Source organism: Miniopterus schreibersii (genome assembly GCF_964146895.1).
Source record: "Miniopterus schreibersii genome assembly, chromosome: 1".
Taxonomy (NCBI): domain Eukaryota; kingdom Metazoa; phylum Chordata; class Mammalia; order Chiroptera; family Miniopteridae; genus Miniopterus; species Miniopterus schreibersii.
The window spans coordinates 79774964-79794967 of NC_138101.1; the positions used below are offsets into that span (position 1 = coordinate 79774964).

Sequence of the window (20004 nt, forward strand, 5' to 3'; positions counted from 1 at the left end):
CCTTTCAGAGAAGTGTCAGAGTGATGGCACCAACAATGAAGATGACTTCTCAGAAGATACAAACAGAATGCGAGGAAGGGGTGATCTTAGGTGTAAGTTTTCCCCTTCCTCTTGCTCAGCAGGATTTTGTAAAAATCCATCCAAACAGTGTGCAGATTTGGCACACTGTTTGGATGGATTGGTTCTCAGAGCTTACCCAGTCTAGCTCTCCACTTCAGAGCTGAGGAAATGATGCCAGCAGATGGAAAGTATCTCACCCTCTAGCTTCATGCCCGGGCCCCAAGAGCAGCTGCCTTCACATTAATTATGCTGGACCATTCGCTCTTCCCTCAAACCGTGTTCTTGTGCCTTTGCACTTATGGCTGCTTCTGCCCTCAAAGTCCTTCCCCTTCTTCATCGTGCACTCTTTTGTGTAATTAGCTCAGATGGCACCTCCAGGAAGTCTACTCAGGTCCCTCAGTCTGATCAGATGCCTCTCTTCCGTGGGAGCACAGCACCCCTCGCACAATGCTGTGTGTGCACTTTTCCTCAATCAGTGATTTTCTATTTACTGAACTCCTTGAGAGCTCAGACTGGAAATTATCCCAGCTAGGACTTAGCCTACCCCAGCGCAGGGCACAATACATGATTTTCTCAATGAAAACTAAACCAAGGAATCCGGGCTCCAAGTTGAATGCTCCCTGCACTATATTACACTGCCCCTCATTCCTACACAAAATATTTTTTCACTGAATATTAGATAATCAATATTTTTCCAATCTTCTTTAGATTGTGAGTAGATGCCCATACTGTATTTGCAACTAATCATAAATTAGATATAATTGAATTATACGCTATAATCAAATACACTGACTTGCACACTGAAAGATATGCCTAAGAGTTTGTAACTAGTTTTAAGTGTTCACTGAAATTTTAATTCATAGAATTTTCAACAAGCCACATTTAAAGCATTTATTGTCTTTTGATTCTCTAGTACCTAAAATTAGTGCCTGGCCGGTGTGGCTCGGCAGTTGAGCATCAACCTATGATCCAGGAGACTGAGGTTCGATTCCCAATCAAGGTACATGCCTAGGTTGCAGGCTCGATTCCCAGCAGGGAGAGTGCAGGAAGCAGCCGATCAATGACTCTCTCATCATTGATGTTTCCATCTCTCTCCCCCCTCCCTTCCTCTCTGAAATCAATAAAAATATATTTAAAAACATAAATAATTAGTGATGTTCAAGGTTTACTAATTAATCGTCATTTTCTATAACATGACATCTTGATATAAGTATACATATATGAAGCCATTTTATAACTATGACATATATGTACACATGTAGATCCATCCATCTATATATACTACATCATTAGCAGCGGAGGGCTCAGATCTCTAGGCTTTTACCTCTTTCCTCTCCTGGCCCTGGGGATCCTAGAGGCCAAAAGTTAGAGTATATGAAACCAAAGCTGCTAGACAGGGGCTGGCTGGGGTGACGGGTTAAAGGAAGGCAGGGCTGGGAACCCAGGCAGGGAATGGGGGCTTATGGAGGAGGCACTGTGTGAATGTTTTTTGGTTTTTTTAATCCTCGCCTGAGGATATTTTTCCCATTGCTTTTTAGAGAGAGTGGCAAGGGGGTGAGAGAGAGAGAGAGAAACATCAATGTGAGAGAGACACATAGATTGGTTGCCTCCCACACATGACCCAACGGTGCCTGGATGGAACCTGCAACCCAGGTACATGTCCTTGGCCAGAATCGAACCTGGGACCCTTCAGTCCATGGGCCGGTGCTCTAACCACTGAGCCAATCCGGCTAGGGAGTGTGGTTTTTTATTTTACCAATACCATAGTAGTTTTGATTGAGAGGCAGAAAAGGGGAGGAGGCTGGCATACCTGCCTTGTGTGAGGCAGACCAGTCTCACAGCTCAAGGGGACAGATGACAACAGGAACCACATTCTTTCACCAACACTCAGAAAGAGGCCCCCAAAGTAGAGGCAGTCACAGAGGGAACTGGCCAAGGAAAAGACCTTAATTTGTACCCTTACTCCTCCGCCCTGACCAAGAGCTTGAGGGCGGCTCTAGGACAGGCCTGAGCACTGGCAGCTGACTGCAGGGACACATCATAAAATCACCCATGTCCTTTGCAAAACAACACTCTACCCTCTCGCTCTCTTTTTTTTTGTTGTTAATCCTCACCAGAGGGTATTTTCTCCATTGCTTTTTATTTATTTATTTATTTATTTTTAAAAAATATATCTTTATTGATTTCAGAGAGAGGAAAGGAGAGGGAGAGAGAGAGATAGGAGCATCAATGATGAGAGAGTCATTGATCGGCTGCCTCCTGCATGCCCCCGACTGGGGATCGTGCCCACTACCTGAGCATGTGCCCTGACTGGGAATCGAACCCCGATTGCCTGGATCCTAGGTCGAAGCTCAACTGCTGAGCTATGCCCGGCCAGGCTCCATTGCTTTTTAGAGAGTAGAAGGGAGGGAGGAAAAGGGAGAGAGAGAAAAACATCAATATGAGAGAGACATGGATTGGTTGCCTCCTGCATGCGCCCCAACCAAGATCAAACTGCAACCCAGGTACGTGCCCTTAACTGGGAATGAACCTGTGACACCTGGGTGTGTGGCTGACACTCTAACCACTGAGCCACACCGGCCAGGGCTACCTTCTCTTTACCACCGTTCTGATGTATGGAATTCTGTCAATGGGTCCCAAAATCTTTTAACCTAAAATTTGAAATAAAAACCTTACAAATGAAACTGCAGGACTCAATTACACAAAGGAGTCAAGAACATTAAAGCAAAACTAGCATGTGAAGATAACGATGAACATATGTTTCTTCTCTTAATAGGGGCAATTAGAGAACAGCAGGAGCCAAACACCATTATATGTGAGCGATGGGAAGGTGAGGAGGGGAAACCTTTCATTTCACATCAGTGTTTGGTTTGCACTCCAATGGGCAGGGCGGCAGTGGTGTGTGTGGTGGGAGATGGCTGCTCCCAAAAGGCCTGCCCATCGTCACTTTTATTCAACTGCATTCTCATTCTTCAGCCAGTGACTTAAACATCCTCAAACAAAATCCCCCATTTTGCATAGTTCCTTCAAGAATGCTAATAAAGTAATACAGAAATATGCTTTCAAATATACATATACGGACCAATTCCAATTATAGAGCCTCTAGGTAGAATTTTCACTACAAAAGAGTACCATTGCTATATATTTTTTAATTTTGTCCTTTTAAAAGTTTTATTAAGTTTTTAAAAAGTTTTATGACACTCTTACAGATGGCAGTTAATAAGTGGTTAAGGAATTAAACTGAATCTGAGTAATCTGAGTCCAAAAGTAAAACGTATGATTCCTCATGCAATAAGCTTTTTAGATAACTACAGAAATCACTTTCCTTATAATCAAAAGGAATTCTATAGAAAACAGAATAACCAGAAATATTTATTTTTCTCTGGCATGATCATCAAATATCTGTATAAGATAAGACATGAATACTATTCTGAAAGTTGGAAGGCCACATTTGAGGAAGCATGATTTTTTAATGAGACAAATCTGAAAAATAAATGCAATCCAAAGAACATGTGATTTGATAAGAAAGATTTAAAAACAAAAACTGTACCTTCTTTTCACCCCAGATCTTATTAACTGTGTGTTTTCCTCTCCGAGAACTGGCGTCATCAATAACATCGTCGTGAACCAGACTGGCAGTGTGGATCATTTCTGCAATTAAGGCTATGGAGCGCTGGCTGGCTTGCACATCTCTAGTTAACAGAAAGTAACGCTTTTTAACAGAGATGCCGCCTATAACCTTCTCAGCAATCATCTTGTGAAAACTGGACATCAGATCTAGGACAAAGAATTTTATTTCTCTAAGAGAAACTGTAGAAAAACTTTGGCTTCCCTACAGAGACATTTCTACCACTTGGGGAACATTTGTTTTATGCCAAGATGATGCATTAAGAAGCAGAATTTGTGTGATTCACAACCAAAAGAGGAGGAACGTGGCAAAAACCTGGCCATCAGGCTGAAGAATCATCTCTCTGTCTCATACAGTGGTCTCGGTCAGCTGACCACGTTTACAATTAGGTTACAATTAAATTTCAGGAGTGGAGGGGGAAGATAGGTGAGAAGTATCCCAAAAAAGTGTATTAGAGAGCCACAGTTACGATGTTCAAAGCTTTTAATACTGTCTTAAATGTTTAGTAAGACGACCTCAATAACTAAGATATAATTTTTGTAAAACTGTTCTTCTGATTTGTATTTAAACTTTACATTAGAAATTTCTACTTTTATTTCCCAGATTTAATACAAACTATAAGATAAATACTCCCAAGAAGATACACAGATGTTGAGTTTTACAGTTAGAAGGGAATGCCCCCAAATTTCCTTTTAATCATCATTATCACCATCACCATCACCATCACCATCACCATCTATGAGGATTTTTAAAAACTGAATGAATTTCAAGAAAATCAGCCCGGCCGGGCGTGGCTCAGCGGTTGCGTGTCGACCTAGGATCCAGGCAATCAGGGTTCGATCCCCGGTCAGGGCATATGCCCGGGTAGCGGGCTAGCCAATCAATGACTCTCTCATCATTGATGTTTCTCTCTCTCTCCCCCCCTCTCCTTTCCTCTCTCTGAAATCAATAAACATATATTTAAAAAAAAATTTTTTTAAATTTCAAGAAAATGAAACTGGGGAAACAGTCAACTGAATTTTTAGGACCTAAAACACATGCCTGACTTAAACACATGTTAACCAAATGTTTCACTTATCACAATAGCTTACTTTTCAAATATCATCAAGTTATCTCTTAGAGGGGAGAAAAGTGAGAGAGATACTAAAATATGACTTTTTCTTGAAAAGCCTGATCTTGAACATCTGTAAAAGATAGAGCTCATTGTGATTCCTCAGACCTGGCAGAAAACAACAAAAAATGAAGTGTAGCAACATTAAAGATGCTGGAATTTAACTGCAAACACTAAATCAGCATGAGAATATCTTCTGATCTTGCTTTAAATGTAACTTGATAATACGATGTCTCACCAGCTCCTCTGACCTAAAATTTTAGAACTAAATCTCAGAGCCTTTCCAATGCTTATAGCCCAGAAATCAACTGTAAAGTGCTGCTCATTATTTATTAATATGTCACAACCATAACAGTTCTAAATACTTCCAGATCACAATACATTCTTTCAAGAGGGAAAAAGTAAAGCAATGGAGGGTAGGGACAAGTCATCCTATAAAGCCACTTCCTTAAATGAGAAAATAGAGGTTCAGATGGCTTCTACGAGCTGTTCTGAATCCCTCAATAGCAGGAAGCTTGGACCTTAAGTATTTTTCAGGTAAATTTATTGAGCCCTTTCTTATTTGAGTTTAATACACAGGAAAATATATAGACTTTTAAAGTTGTTTAGAATGTTTTCTCAGCTGGATTTCCAATAAAATATACACTCGCTACTGGTTAGTAGTGGAACTTATCTTAAAAAAAAACTGTTAAGGTCTCTAGCCTTGCTCATGCATTCATAAGTTGGGTAGCAGTTCCATTACCACAAACTGTCAGCAGACAGGGATTCCTCCTGGGAACTTGCTCACTGACACTAGAGTTTTTGTGAAGATATTAAAACAACAAAGATTTCTTAAAATATTTTAAAATTTTTATAGATGCTATAAGTATATGAAAATGCCATTTTGCATGGCTAAATTCTCAACAGATGAAATCAAGATTCTTGCTTAGAATGTTATTTGGCATAGAACAAACATGACATTTTAGCCGCTTTATAATTTTATTGGACGTATTTTTTCCTATACAATTAGGTTTTAATGTGTGTCAGCTTTTATCTGGAAAATACTGCCATGCTTATGCATAGCACAAGCAGAACGGTGGGGCAGATAACGCAAATTTACAGACTAAAGAGAAGTCTGAAACTATCTGTAAGACGAAATCTCCAAAGTGCCAAACTGAGTCATGCCTTCAAGAAGCCGGGCACCATTTCTGCTTCCTGCAGTGAAGTGGTTGCCACACTCCCCCAGCTGCTTGGAGAGGTGCTAAGGAAACCAGACAGGCGAGACAGCATGAGAGGCAGCCCCGAGTCTGGAGTGTGGCTATGTCCTCTGAACATCACACCTGCAAGAGTGTGTATGATTCACATCCTCAGGACACTTGTTCTCCCTTCATTAGATTTAAAACAAAATTCTTATAATGAATAATTTTAAGCATAGACAAAAACAGATGCAATAATATGAACTCCCACATACTCCATCCAGCTTACATGTGATTCAAAAAAAAATACTTTCTCCCCCCATTCATACTAATACATAATGTGAAGTCTGCAATAAATTTCAAGTAAACCCCCAGTGAGGAAAAACTGTCTATAAAAAGAAAATCAAACTTTGGCAATATATTATGTTGGTTTGGAACAAAGGAGGGAAGCAAATAAATTAAAAGAGTAAATCTGGTTTCACTTTAACAATAGAGACAGGGCTTCCATTCCCAAATCTAGAGGTTTTACACAAACAGAGTTCTCAAGTGGTATACAAAAGGCTCTAATTCTACTTCAAAATGTTCTTCTGTTTGTTTCTCCTGACAGTTCTAAAAATAAGTGTTTCACTTTGCTTGTTAGAACTCTGACAAGCTCAGTGTTTCTTCAGTATCTATCCCTGGTCCACCATATCAGAATCAATACTCTTTAAAATGCAGATGGAGGCCTCAGACACAATGAGTCAGAATCTCTAATGGGGGGGCTCAGGAACCTGCATTTTTAAAAAGCATGCCAGGTGATTCTGATGTACTTTTGGGGAACACAGCTCTGTCTAGGAGTATTCATCTAATTTACTGTAAGCCAAATGGAAGCTTTTCTTAAGAAGGGTTTTGGTACAGGCTCAGCCTTTGCTGACCCACTGCTGCACCACCTATAAACTGCGGGAAGTGGAATGAGAGTCTGTCCTATCCTAAAGGTGGCCTGAAGCTTGGGGAGTCAGTTCAGAGGGCTTGGCTAAGGACTTCCAAAAAGTCTCTTCACAGCCTGAGGGCAGAGAGGCTGGCCTGCTTTGAAAAATAATCATGGAAGGAAGACCCTTCTTTCCTCTTATCCTCTGAATCACAGAATGTGAACAGAACTACATCAGTTTGGTTCTGAAGAAACTCACTACTTAGATGCAAATAAAGTCTCTCTCTGTCTTTACACAACTCTCAAGATGTGAATCATATTTCCTAAGTCCTTGATAAAGGTATACATGTTCAAGTTTTCAGTATGCTCAACAATATATCTATATAGACTAAAACAGATTTTATCTTTATCTGCTACTGAACTGACTTGCTACAAGTCTGGGTCCTTCAACTACTGAGACTGGAATGTGTTCTTCTTTACCCTCTGGTCCGCTTGGTCAGATCCATATTGTTCTCAGTCTTTCTCAGCAAGCAAAATCACACATGGCCCAGCTCTCCAGAAGCTCTCCCCAACCCCCTTTCTTGCTTTAAGTGGCATGGAACTAATAGCTAGATATTTAGCTCAGTACGAGCCTGATCCACAAGGGTCCTTAGGGAGGGACCTTAGGAAGGGGCTTGGAGAGTAATGTAGCTGGGATACTGTACTATCCAAAAGCATTCCTCCCTTATGGCTCACAGGCCAAAGCCAGACACAGGCCTCTGCCCTTGCCTTAGCAAGCCCTGCTCTGACCCCGCAGCTAAAACATTCCTGGAGAGGGCAGTCTTAAACTTACTTTTTGAACTAGCATTTGAACTAGCAATGCCTTTTCTGTGTTATATTCTCCCATGTTTTCTGCAACCAACAGTTTATATAGTTTAGTAAAGCAAGCTGAGAAAACTTTCACCTATGGGGATAACAGCTGACAAGAGGGAGAATAGTTTTTCACATTCTCTCTGAGGGTAACAAACTACTGAGTATTAATCTGAGAAATTAAAAATATAAACACATATTCTCCCTAGATGAGTTGTTCTCAACTAGGGACAGTTTTGTTCCCCAGGGAACATTTTGCAATGTCTGGAGACATTTTTGGTTATCATCAACTCGGGGGTGGGGGCACTACTGGCATCTAGTGGGTAGAGGCCAGGGGTGCCACTATATGCCACATCCTAGGTTAATGCACATGCCAACCCCACCCTGAACAAATAATGACGTGGCCCAAAATGTCAGTCATGCCAACGCCAAGAAACCCTGCTCTAGACCACATGCAATGCCCTTCAAGTCTGGTTCAGACAGCGCACTACTGCTGCTCTGCCTTCTAAGGGAATTGGAAATGGGCCTGATGATGGCTAAAAGGTCACTGCCAGAGAGTTCACTGCTTGTGCAAACTATACTGGGAGCTCTTCAAAAGCCTCAGGGTGACTGGGAGGCACCCCTGAGCATGGTGTGCTGTGTTGGAGCTGGGAGGGTACAGCACCAGGAGACCAAAGGTGTGGTGGGCAGAGGGAAGCACTCACTAAGAAGCAACCCTGATGGTCACTCTTACAGCAACAGCATCCTTAAATTCAGTGCTGACAGGGGCATTCTTTAAAATATTACCTGTCGAGAAAGGGGACATACTACAAATGTTCGACACTAGGGAAATGGAAAGTACATTATGGTCTACTGGAATTTCCATCAATAGATTACATGATGTAAAAATAACTATGAAGACACTCCAGCAACATGGTAAAGACTTTAAAAAGCAGAACTCAAAACTATTTACATACTGTAGGACTGAATGCCAGAGGGTGGGGCAGAGGGAATGACAAAGATGGTCGCACCTGGTGATATGGGCACACCCTCTTTCCTTTTAAGATTTCCTTTGATACTAAATGTTGCAATTTTAATATTTTAAAATTTTAAATATATTCAAAACACGAAAGTTGAGGACCCACAGTCAAAATGCCTTTTTTAAGATCTCCCTTTGGCACATTTCCAGAAGTCACAGGCAGGCAGGCGCTGCGGGGGGATGGTGCCCAGAATCACGGCAAAGCTTATCACTTCATAACCACCAACCTTAGGACTAACTCCCCATGTGGACAATGATTACCTGTGTGCATACATCCTGGTAGTCTCTATTTCTGAACAAGAAAACAAAATTTGACTTTTAGATTTCTTTCTAAAATGCTCACTTGCAGCTGAAGTTGTTCTTCCATGGACACAATAAAGGTGGGAAAGGAAGGTGCCCAGACCAGATGCCAGAGTGACTTAGTGAGTCCAAATCAGAATCTACTCATCACAATAAAGTGAATTCTTAGATGCATGGTTCTCCTTAAACAGGAAACTAAATGGTATCCCTGAGAAGGGAGACTTGCCAAATATTAAGACGACAGAGGAGTGGAAGTAGATGACTCACCGGGAGTTGTTATAATGAACGTTACACGCTCGGGCCATTAGCACCACGATAACTGGTCGAAAAGCTTTTCCTTTTCCATCAAAGTAGTATTCAGACATTTCCTTAAGTTCTGTTGGAGATATGAGTAGTTCCTGAAATAAAGTTTCTCTGTGTCAATATGGCATCATAACTGCATAGGAAGTCAACAGGATTTCTTTTACAAAGCTTGGACTTGATTTCTGTGTGTTCATTTTAACTAAGAAACTCAGCACTCAGCTAGAAAAGCTTCCTACATGGTATGGCCCCAAACCTGGCTGCCCTGCGACAGGCCACAAGCAATGCCTGGCTTGACTCCAAGCAGCCTAAGTGCTAGAGTGGGTGCTGCCACCCCCAGTGACTCCAAGAGGCAGCAGCAAGGGGAGGTGGCCTAGCCCACCAGCCCAGCGACAGCCGGAGAAAGGGGTAGGGGCTGGCTAGCAGCTTGGAAGACGGAGGGGAGGGGACAAAGACAGGGAGTTTGGGAGCCAGTGGCTGTTGGGAGCCAAGAAACAGGAGGTCAGGGCTGTCCTGGGGAGGGAGGTGAAGCTGTGTGCCAGGCAGGAAGATAAGATGGCAGCCGGGGAGAAGCAGCAGCGGTAAATTCAGAAGTGTAAGACATGGTTTGTCTGATGGAAAGGAGCTTACAAACGAGTTGGGGAGACAAAACTTGTTTTTCTCTTTTTTTAAACTGATCTTGGGGGACAGAGAGAGAGAGAGAAACATCGATTTGTTGTTCCACTCATTTATGCATTCATTGGTTGACTCTTGTTATGTGCCCTGACCGGGGATGGAACCCACAACCTTGGTGCAACCTTGGTATATTGGGATGATGCTCTAACCAACCATTCTAAAAAAGAAATATTCAGTGAATAATGCAGTCAGAACTTGAATAATGCTGTAGGTTAAATATATTATAGGCTCAAAGGAGGGAGAAAGCAGTGTGGGCTAAAAAAACCCAAACATTTCCCAGAGAAGATAAGCTTTGACTTGGGATTAAGGATAAGTAGGGTCTTGATTTGTGAAGAGGAGGAGAGCCTTCCAGGTGATAGAGGTATTTTTGTTTTATCTGTTGTGCAAGGACTTGCTAGAACAAATCACAGCTGATCCCCCAGAAGCAGTGGGAGCTAAGAATGGACCCAGAGCCCTGGCCAGTGTGGATCAGTCCTTAGAGTGTGGGCCCATGCACCAAAGGGTTGTGGGTTGGATTCTGGGTCAAGTGCATGTACCTGGGTTGCAGGTTGCAGGTTCCAGCCTGGGCGCCGGTTGGGCACATGCAGGAGGCAACCAAACAATGTGTCCCCCATCAGTGTTTTTCTCTCTCTCCCTCCCTTCCTTCCACTCTCTCTAAAAATCAATGGAAAAAATATTCTCAGGTGAGAATTAACAATAACAACAAAAAAGCACACACAAAAGTATGCTCATCCAGGTACAGGAGAAAACCATACAGCGGGTCAGTCATTAACTCACTAAGTTACCGACTCAGTGCCAAGCATAGTAATAAATGTAGAGGTTACAAAGATAAGACAGCCCCTTTGCCTACAGGAGCTCAGAGTCTAGATGGGGAGAATAAAACAGTAACTGCAATAAAAGACAACAGTGTGACGGGTGCTGTTCCTGAGGTAAGCGCAGTTACCCTGGGATCACACAGGAGGCACCTGTGGCCATTATTACAGCTCGAGCATTAGCATGACAATAACTGGTCGAAAGGCTTTTCCTTTTTCATCAAAGTAGTAGTCACACTTTTAAGCTCTGTTGGAGATAGGGGTAGTTCAGGTGAAAATATGAGTATGTGGAGATATGAGTAAGCTCAGGGTGAACGAGGGAGGGGGACAGCAAAGATGAAGGCAACAGGAATGGGGGTGGCCTAACCTAAGGTAGTGGGACTGAAGGCAAGAGACAGACTAGGGGATGTGGAGGAAGAACTAGAGGAATGAGTGGAGGATCCTTCTGGAGACCCTGGGAAAAACAGGAGAAAAGACAGCAGGGAGAAGCAGAGATTTAGATATGTTACATGTGAGATCATCATGGACACTTCATGGAGTTGCCAGCGAGCAGTTAGCTGTATGGGTTTCAAAGCAATGATTCAATCTGGAAGAGATATTATTTGGGAGTCCTAAGTATGGAAACGGGTAAACTAAGGACATAGAGGAGGGGCCTACAGAACCTCAGGCAATGGCAAAAAAATTAAAGGGGTGGGAGGAGGGGATAGAGAACCACCCAGGAAGCAGACTGAAGAATGGCCTAAGCACTAGAACAAGGAAAGTGCAGAAGCCAGGGGAGAAGGTTCATGGAGTGGGAGTGGTGAACAGTGTCCAAAGTTCAAAAAAGTCACAGGAAGATAAAAACCGAAGTGTCCATTGGATTTATCAGAAGGAAGCTATTGACCTTGGCAAAGGCAGGTTCAGGGAGAAGGCTGGAAAGAGAGACAGAGTGTGATGATGGAGTGAATGTGAAGGGGCAAAACAGAGACAGAGGTAGCGCACACTGTGACGGGAGGGCAGGGGTAGGACACCAGGTCAAGGGACGGTCCTTTAAAAGAAGGACATGAACAAACTGGGGCACCTGAAAGGGACAGGAAGGAGACATGAAGAGTGAGAGTCTGCAGATAAAGGAGAACAGGCCATTGTGGGAGAAGTTCCCAAGATACTGGAGATGAAGCTTAACTAGAGGTCAAAGGACTATCCTGGAAAGGGAGAGACATTTACTTTAGTAGGCGGGCACAGGTAGCTTGTACAAGGCGACAGGGCAGGCACTGAGGGACCTCCTCCTTCAGGGTCTCTACTTGGCCTGTCAAATAGGAAGTGGTGTTGCTGTGGAAACAGCCAAGTGGGGTGGAGCCTGGAGGAGGAAAGTAGAGAACCTTGGAAGCGGAAGGAAGCTGACAAGGGGCATGTGAACATTTCTGGACGGCATTTGAGAATAACATGCAAGGTTGGGAACCACTGAAACTTTTGGGGAGAAAAGCATTTAATGATGACAGCCCTATTTGGGGCAGTCTGGCACTGACATTCGGAATTAGATAAGGGAGACGAAGGCAGGAGTCATGGAGGCTTGTTTTAATAGTTGGGGAGGTGATGGAATTCGAGAGAAAATGTTAGATAACCCACTGGACAGGGAGGTGCAACTTGCACCATTTTTCTCATGTGCCAAACGGCAACAGCTTCTTTCTGGATGGTAACCTCTTTCTTCCTCCATACTGCTCCATTGTTATTGCTCAAGAAACTTCTGAAACTTGACTTTCATATATAAAGTCTGCACTGGCTCTGTACATATCAGAAACCTGCACTGTGTTTTCATAATTCTAAAAGCTCAACATACTTCACAGCATCATCAAAACTATCTTACCTTTCTAATGTCCTCATACAAACCTTTCAAATACTTCCTACCAAGTGTAAAGGGATCAGTGTATTTCTCACCACTCCGCGCTTTACTGTAACAGAACACAGCCGATGTTGTGTGATGGAGCCTGGGACAAGCACGAATGCACAAAATGTAAGTCTGAGTGTTATTTTATATCTTATAAGTAAGAACTATACACACATATGCATATACACATACATATAGTAGTCAGATGACAGAAAATTTAAGCCCAGATACTTGCTAGAAATTAAGCATGAATCCAAAAGGGTCATTATAATTTAGAAAAAACATATAGAATTCTGTTCTTGCTAAACAACAGTAGTTTACTACTGTTTATGTTTATTCTTATAACCAGGAAGTCGAGAACCCCAAAAAAATCAAAGAAAGACTAAATGATGTTTACCGTGTTCTAAGTTGAGTCTAAGTTTTATTATATTCCCATTTTTTTTTGGAAAAGGTAGAGACCATCACAGAGAGCAGATATTATAGCACTTATCCAAACAACATATTCCGTTTGTTGGACTAGCCCACCACAATGTAGAACAGAAATTTACTGGCAATATGGCTAATAATTTTGATAGCTGCAATACAAATTATAAACTTACCGTGATATACTGTACATATTTGGACAGGCAGATGTTAAACTCTTCACAAAGTAAAAATAGGACATCTATAAAATAAAAATATTAAGAAACTTGTAAGAATATTCGTGAAAAACTTGCTTATTACACTAGATAAGTAAAAACTCCCATAGAACAGACTGATAGTTGACAGAGGGGTTTGGGGTTGCAGAACTGTGTGAAAAAGGTGAAAGAACTGAGAAGTACAAATTGGTAGTTTCCAAATAGTCACAGGGATGTAAAGTACACTGATCTCAGTCAAAAGGCAGAGAAGCGATGGGGGGAGTAAAGTACAGCACAGGAAATATAGTCAATAATATTGTAATAACTATGTATGCAGTGGGTACTGGAAATATCAAGGTGAACACTTTATAAAGTATATGATTGTCTAATCACTATGCTGTACATCTGAAACTAATATAAAATAATGCTGAATGTAAACTGTAATTAAAAAATAAATTTTTTTAAAAGCAAAAAAAGAAAAAAAACTCCCATAATTCATAATAAATACAATCTTCAGGTTGTCCGTTTATAGGTAGATTGCAAACTTTAGAAAAATATAATAGAAGCTTCCCTTCCTTATTACAAAAGTAATATTTGTCATGACAGAAAATATAAATTAAAAAAAGCAGAAAATAAAAAACATCTATAATCTATCCCTTCTCCCAAAGAAAGCTACAGTGAAAAACACCACACACAAATCAGAAATACATGGCATTGGCATCCTCGGTGCAGTCCCTCCTGCAGTCACTAAGATATATCTTCTCCAGGAAAGCACCCTTTCCACTGCTAAGAAAGTTGCTTGGGGGGGTGGAATAAAAAAAAAATAAAAGGAGCATCAAATAAAAGAAGTATCTATCCAGTGGCATCAGATAGTGGGTGAATCCATCTCTCAAATGATGTCATCTGTGGTACTAGAACCATTTGAAGTCTGGCTAAGACAGTACTAAAATGGTTCCCAGCCAAGTCCTGAGGCTCTCTTTTCCCATAAGCTTCATTTACTATTGAGTCTATCTACTAGCCCAGCCACCATCCTCTCGCCAAATGTCCATTTTGGATACGTTGTGACATGTATTCACTTTGGTACAAAGCAGACATTTATATATACTACCTATTTCATATTGATAAATGGTGTTTGATGGGTACATGGGGATATGAAATGTACCAAATCGGACTGAAACAGAACAAGTCCTAAATTCAAATACACTTCAAAAAAAAAAAAAGGCTTGAGAAATGAGAGGTGAACACATACAATTACTATGTGACGAGCGAGCCTGTAAAAAAACGACAATGAGTCCATAGATTCTGGGTGGTTATGCTAAACACTATGGGCCTACGGCTGGATGAGAATTAATCACTACAAAATGCAGAAAAGACTCACAGAGCCACTGACACATGTCGATTTACAAGGGCTACACTGACTGAAAAGGGAGAAAAATGAGACTGGGTCCAGAGGCAGTAGGGGAGAGAGTCAAACCACCATGGTCAGTGCTGAGATTCTGACTCTATTTCAAGAAATCATAGGTCAAATTAAAGATGATCCCAAGGTCATCTTCTCGACTTCAACTCCAGGGTTTTTCTCCTACACCGCCCAGGTAAACTCTCCCTCCTAAGCAAGAAGGGACGGCTGAAATCCTGTCCACCCTTAGCATCAGTCCTATATCCTCCGCAAGTCCTTGGCGGCCTATGGAGGCCACCAGGGCGGCCACCCGGATCCTCCGTCTCTCTCAGGGCTCACAGAACCTCTGGCTCTAAAATCCCAGGTAAGACCTGTCCTCCCGAAGCCCGGGCTGCGCAACTCGAAAAGAAATAGCTGCAGACGATCTCCAGTCTTGACTTAGTCCGCACCCCAGGAGGCAATCTGACAGCTCCACCTGCTTTTCCCCCGGGACCTGGCTCCTCACTGCTCCCTCCCCAATCCCCAATTTCTCTAGGGTCCCGGGGACGCCACTCTGCCCTTCCGCGCCGGGAGCCCCTACTTTAGGCTGACAGACGCTGGGAGCCCACCTCCGCGTCCCACCCGGCGGCCCGGCCCCATCCCCGAGCGAGCCCGCCCCGGGGCCCATCCCCGTCAGGCCCCCGGCCCCCGGCCCCCGGCCCCCCGCCCGGCGCACGTGCCGCCCGCGCCCATTCATTCCCGGGGCCGCTGTCATTGCGCCGTGACCTCTGCGCCCGCTGCGGCGCGCGCTCCCGGGCCTCACCTGCGCACGGGCGGCGGCGGCGGCGGCGGCGGCGGGGTGCGGCCCGCACGGCTCCGCGTGGCCGGGGAAGTCGGGCCCGGGGCTCCGCGCCGCCGGTCTCCAGGAGCAGCCGCGCCGCCACCGCCACCAGCATGAGGCCATGGTACGAGTCCGAAAGTCGCGGCGGGCGGCAGCTCCGCCTATGGACCGACGGTCCTCCTCCGGGACCCGGAGCCGGAAACCTGGCACAGGAAGAGCTTCGGCCCCGCCCGGCCGCCTCCCCGCGCTCCCCCCGCCCCGGGCGCTCCCCCGGCGGCCGCGCGCGACCTCGAGCGTCTCTCCGCGCCTGAGTCGGCGGGACTCCCCGCTCGGCCTTCCGGGGGCGGCGGCGGCTGGGCCCCTCGCCCCGCTGCCGGTCGCCGGGTCCGTGAGGAACTAGCCGCGACCTTCCCCGCGGCAGGCCGTCTCTCCCGAACCCTCCATGCGGTTCGCCGGGAGCAAGTAGCTCCAACGGAGCAAAATGCATCTTCGGGTGACCGGCTGTTAGCGAGAAATGCCACAGTGCGCCCCCCTTCCGGTGACTAACTTCTGTTCTGCATGTTCAGGCAGAAATGTGACTCGGAGAACCAGGCTCCCGTTTTGCTGCTTAATCCGGAGGCTGCAGATTCCGCGGCTGCTGCTCCTGTGTGTGACCTGCCACACTGTCAGCGCCTCCTTAGTACACCCTGGCCCTGAGGGCGCTGCCAACCTTTTGCATCTTTTCAGTAACAGGTCAAGCCAGGAGCAGGGCTATTGTGAAGCAGAAGCTAGACTGGCCTCGTCTCTCGACTTTTGGACTCTCTCCTCTGAAAACCTTATAGGTATACGGTGGCATAAGTTGGGCCGTCTTGCTCCCATATGGATATGTGAGCCCCCCTTGTGGGTGTACTGAGCTGTGGGAGATTGTTTAATATTTAGTAATGTTGAACCTACTTGTAGCCAACCCAGGGGATACTGGAGAATGTACAGGATTAGTAACCGATACGCGTTAGAACAGTGATTTTCAACTGGTGAGCTGCAAGAATATTTAAAACATGCAATACCTGACTATTTAGTCAGGGGCACTGACCTCTTTTCCCTTAGATTGTGAAATTAAAAAATCACAGCAGCCAACATAATAGCTGTCTGGTGTGAATGAATCAAAATTGTACCTTAAAAAAAATTTTTTTTTTCTTCAAATCGGCAAAAAAAAAAATTATGTGTATATATGTATATATTTGGTGTGCTGCAGAAATTTAGAAATTAGTTTATGTGTGCTATGAGATCAAAAAGGTTGAGAATCACTGGGTTAGAAAAAGGCCTTAATTCCATCGCCAGATCTCTTCTCATGGTCATGAGAGTGTATTTATAACAGAAATCCATGATAGCATTAATCATTCAACACATGCATACAAACACACAGAGCCAATGGGAGAAAGTGTAAGGTTTAGGGTAGAAACTTATTCTGTCTGCAAAAAATTCATTATGGGGAAATAGACCAACAAGGAAGCAACTGCAATTCTCTGATATTTTTCCTTGTTTGTCTGAACCAAGCTTTTTGCAGTAGAGTGTAAGCATCGGTATAGCTGAGCACATTATATTTATCTTGAAAATATTGTTATTTACTGAATAGAAGTATAGAATAAAGAAATTTAATACAATTTTATCAGTTTTTCCCTCACCCAACCTTGAAGAATATTATTTTAAAAAAAGACCTCAGGTGTTTCACAAATGAAGGTTGTTAATACACACATGTGGCTTATCTTGATAAAGCTTTATGTGTTAAGGAATATACAACAGATAGAATTTTCCAAAGTGAAGTCTAGGAATAAACACATACTTGCAACAGTTTTATTACTTAGATACTATCATTTGCGCTTTTTTACAGTTCAGGAAACTGAGATAGAGGAATTAAGCGTCTTGGCCAAGCTCACATAGTTGACAGGGCACAATACAATTCTGTCAGGTCATTTTTTCTTAGAAATTGTTTCCCCAGATTAAAACAAAATACCTGGTTCTTAGAAAGAGGTAATATGGCAAAGCCTAGTAGGGAGGGCAGGTGAAATTCATGAAGGCTTCCAACATTATAGTATAGTCAAACTCCTGATGAACAGTAACCCACCAATAGGACATGCAGAATACCAACTAATAGATTTTTTGACCCAATTAGGCCAATTATGAGTCTAGGAAGTCAAAAACTCTGAGCTGTGCAAGTAACTGCCAAACTACTCCCCTTTGCACAGACTTAAGACGACCTTTTTGACTGTACTATACAAATGAAACAACTAGTATTGACTGATGAAAATGGAATAAGTGTAATTGAAAGTGTTTTCGAAGTTGTTATCTCAGTGTTGGGGACTTGGCTACACTTTTTAAAAGACATTTTCTCTCTGTAATGATGATACTGTTCAAAACATGGTAGGATCAGGTTTTACAGATTATATACATAATACTATATACTTATTAACCATGTCTTAGTTCATAATGCTGCATAAAGGCATATCATCCCGAGGATATAAGAAATGATCAGTGAATTATAAAGGTAACTGTGGGAAGAACATTTTTTGAGAGAAGAGGTTCAAACATAGTTGCACTGAAAGGTTAGCAGTTTGGGGAGATTTCATATTCTTAGGCAAAACTGAATTCTAAAGAATTTTGCAATTACTGATTTCTCTGAGATGTTAAAATAAAGGGTTACCATACATTTGGAATTTTGCTGGTATTTTTAGTCTATGACTGATTTGGTGGGTAAATTGTAACAAGGGTGAGGGTTGGGTCCCCTGAAGCAGTTAGCCATTTTTGTGCCATGGCCAATGATCACAAGGTAGCCAATGATCAGCTGCCTTGCCAAAATGTGAATCAGTACAAAATCATAAGTACTAATGGAAATGATATGTTGCCCATGCTGTACTAAAATGTTATTTATATGGCAGTCTGTTTCCACACAGAGCCTTTGGGTCTTATTTTTCCATATTTTGGTTGTTGTTAATCTTCACTCTATATTTTTTCTATTGATTTTTAGAGGGCGGGGAGACACATTGATCGGTTGCCCCCAACTGGGGCAGAACGAGCCTGCCTTGTGAACAGGCATTTATCAAATGTTTTGAACTTTCTGGTGAAATTGGAAGTGGTTTTGTACATTTAGTAAAACATCTACGTATCTGTTTTCTTCATTTAATTATGTGTTTTTTGAAAGGAAGGAAGAATGTGATTACGTGCCTAATATTTTTTGTTGGATTCCACTGAACTGTCTAATACTATAATTCTAATACTGTACTGCAGCTCACCTCTACTTTATTTACATATTCTTATTTATAAATGTTGCACATCCTATTGATTTACCATGAGTGAAAATCTTTGAAGACAGGTATGTGTCTTGTTTTAAACTTTTTTTTTCATCTCCCATCTTCTTGGACAGTTCCATATAATACTGAACTATATGAGTATTGGATAGAAAATGGTTGAAAATGATTAAAAAAAAAAGCCTTTAAATAATAAAGTATGAAGAAAATAGTGTTTTAGGTTGATTTTCTTGAACGTAGCCTTGCTAAGGAATATTAATGCTGCAAATGAGAACCACAAGAAGATTGTTTTTGTTTTGTTTTGTTTTATCAGCTGTGTTGCCAGTTGATCCTGTTAAAGAAAATTATGTTCGTAAAGTGAAAAACTGTATTTTTTCAATTGCCTTCCCTACTCCTCTTAAATCAAGAGTACGTCTTGTGGCTGTTTCAAAGGTTAGGCTTTATTTTTTCACAACACAAATACCTAACTCACTATAACTTTTGTCTAAAAATATATTAATATTTTTTTCAGAGTTAAATTGTTAGTCTATTGATAAATGACTGTCTTGTGTTTAAAATTCAGACACTTGGAGAATGTCATTCTTAGAAATCACTTTTGATATTCCTAGAGCCTAGTACTCAGGTTCATCTTAAAGTTATCTTACAAGTAAATGAGTTAAGTTCTTAGAAGTGGGCTCTGATAACCAGTTCTAAATTGTTCTCTCGTGATATAAATGAATTTGGGATACAAAAGGACATTTACTTTTTCTAGTACCTTTAAAGAATATGTGCTAGGAAAAATATTTAACTATACATCACAAGAAATATATAAATGTTTTAAAACTATCTAATAGAACTAATTTTCCCAAATAAACAATCATAGAACATATGTTACATCTCTTATGGAAAAATATTGTCTTTTAATTTTCTTTCTTCCATTAAATCTCTTTTCTCAAAAGGATTACTTAAGTTTATAAGGAGTTGTTGTTCTTTTCCCTGCCTCAGGAAGTTCTAGAAGATATTTTGGACCTCGATCTATCTGTTGCAGAAACAGATGATTTTATTCAGCTTGTAAGTGGCAAAAAGATAGTATTTGGATCCATTCCATTGGCTCACAGATATGGTGGCCACCAGGTAAGAGTAGCATTAGATGCATTGCTTCCCTTATGCAAACATAAACAGTTGGAGGAAATGTTGTCTTATTAAAGAAGT

General features: G+C 42.2%; 2 protein-coding genes across 9 annotated transcripts in view; one reads left to right on the plus strand and one right to left on the minus strand.

The window, feature by feature from the left end:
* PDSS1 (decaprenyl diphosphate synthase subunit 1) overlaps positions 1-15713 on the minus strand; it is a 32477-nt gene extending 16764 nt beyond the window's left edge. Inside the window, exons 1-5 of one of the 4 annotated variants that reach the window (XM_081115560.1) lie at positions 15515-15713; positions 13299-13363; positions 12679-12799; positions 9316-9446; positions 3611-3752 (exon numbers count right to left, since the gene is read on the minus strand). In XM_081115560.1, the coding sequence (XP_080971686.1) occupies positions 3611-3752; positions 9316-9446; positions 12679-12799; positions 13299-13363; positions 15515-15655 (600 nt within the window). In that variant the 5' untranslated portion in view covers positions 15656-15713. Of the gene's footprint in view, positions 1-3610; positions 3753-9315; positions 9447-12038; positions 12149-12678; positions 12800-13298; positions 13364-14024; positions 14432-15514 lie in introns of those variants that run through there. The other 3 variants (XM_081115561.1, XM_081115562.1, XM_081115563.1) reach the window with 3 other exon arrangements.
* A 24-nt stretch (positions 15714-15737) lies between these two features.
* LOC308546537 (protein adenylyltransferase SelO-like) overlaps positions 15738-20004 on the plus strand; it is a 35448-nt gene continuing 31181 nt past the window's right edge. For 4 of the 5 annotated variants that reach the window (XR_013997350.1, XR_013997351.1, XM_081115598.1 and 1 more), the window contains exons 1-3: positions 15738-16353; positions 19127-19245; positions 19798-19926. Coding sequence is in view for 2 of the 5 variants with exons in the window: in XM_081115598.1 (XP_080971724.1) it covers positions 16047-16353; positions 19127-19245; positions 19798-19926 (555 nt within the window). In the remaining 3 variants the exon portion in view is untranslated. Of the gene's footprint in view, positions 16354-19126; positions 19246-19797; positions 19927-20004 lie in introns of those variants that run through there. The other variant, XM_081115600.1, reaches the window with a different exon arrangement.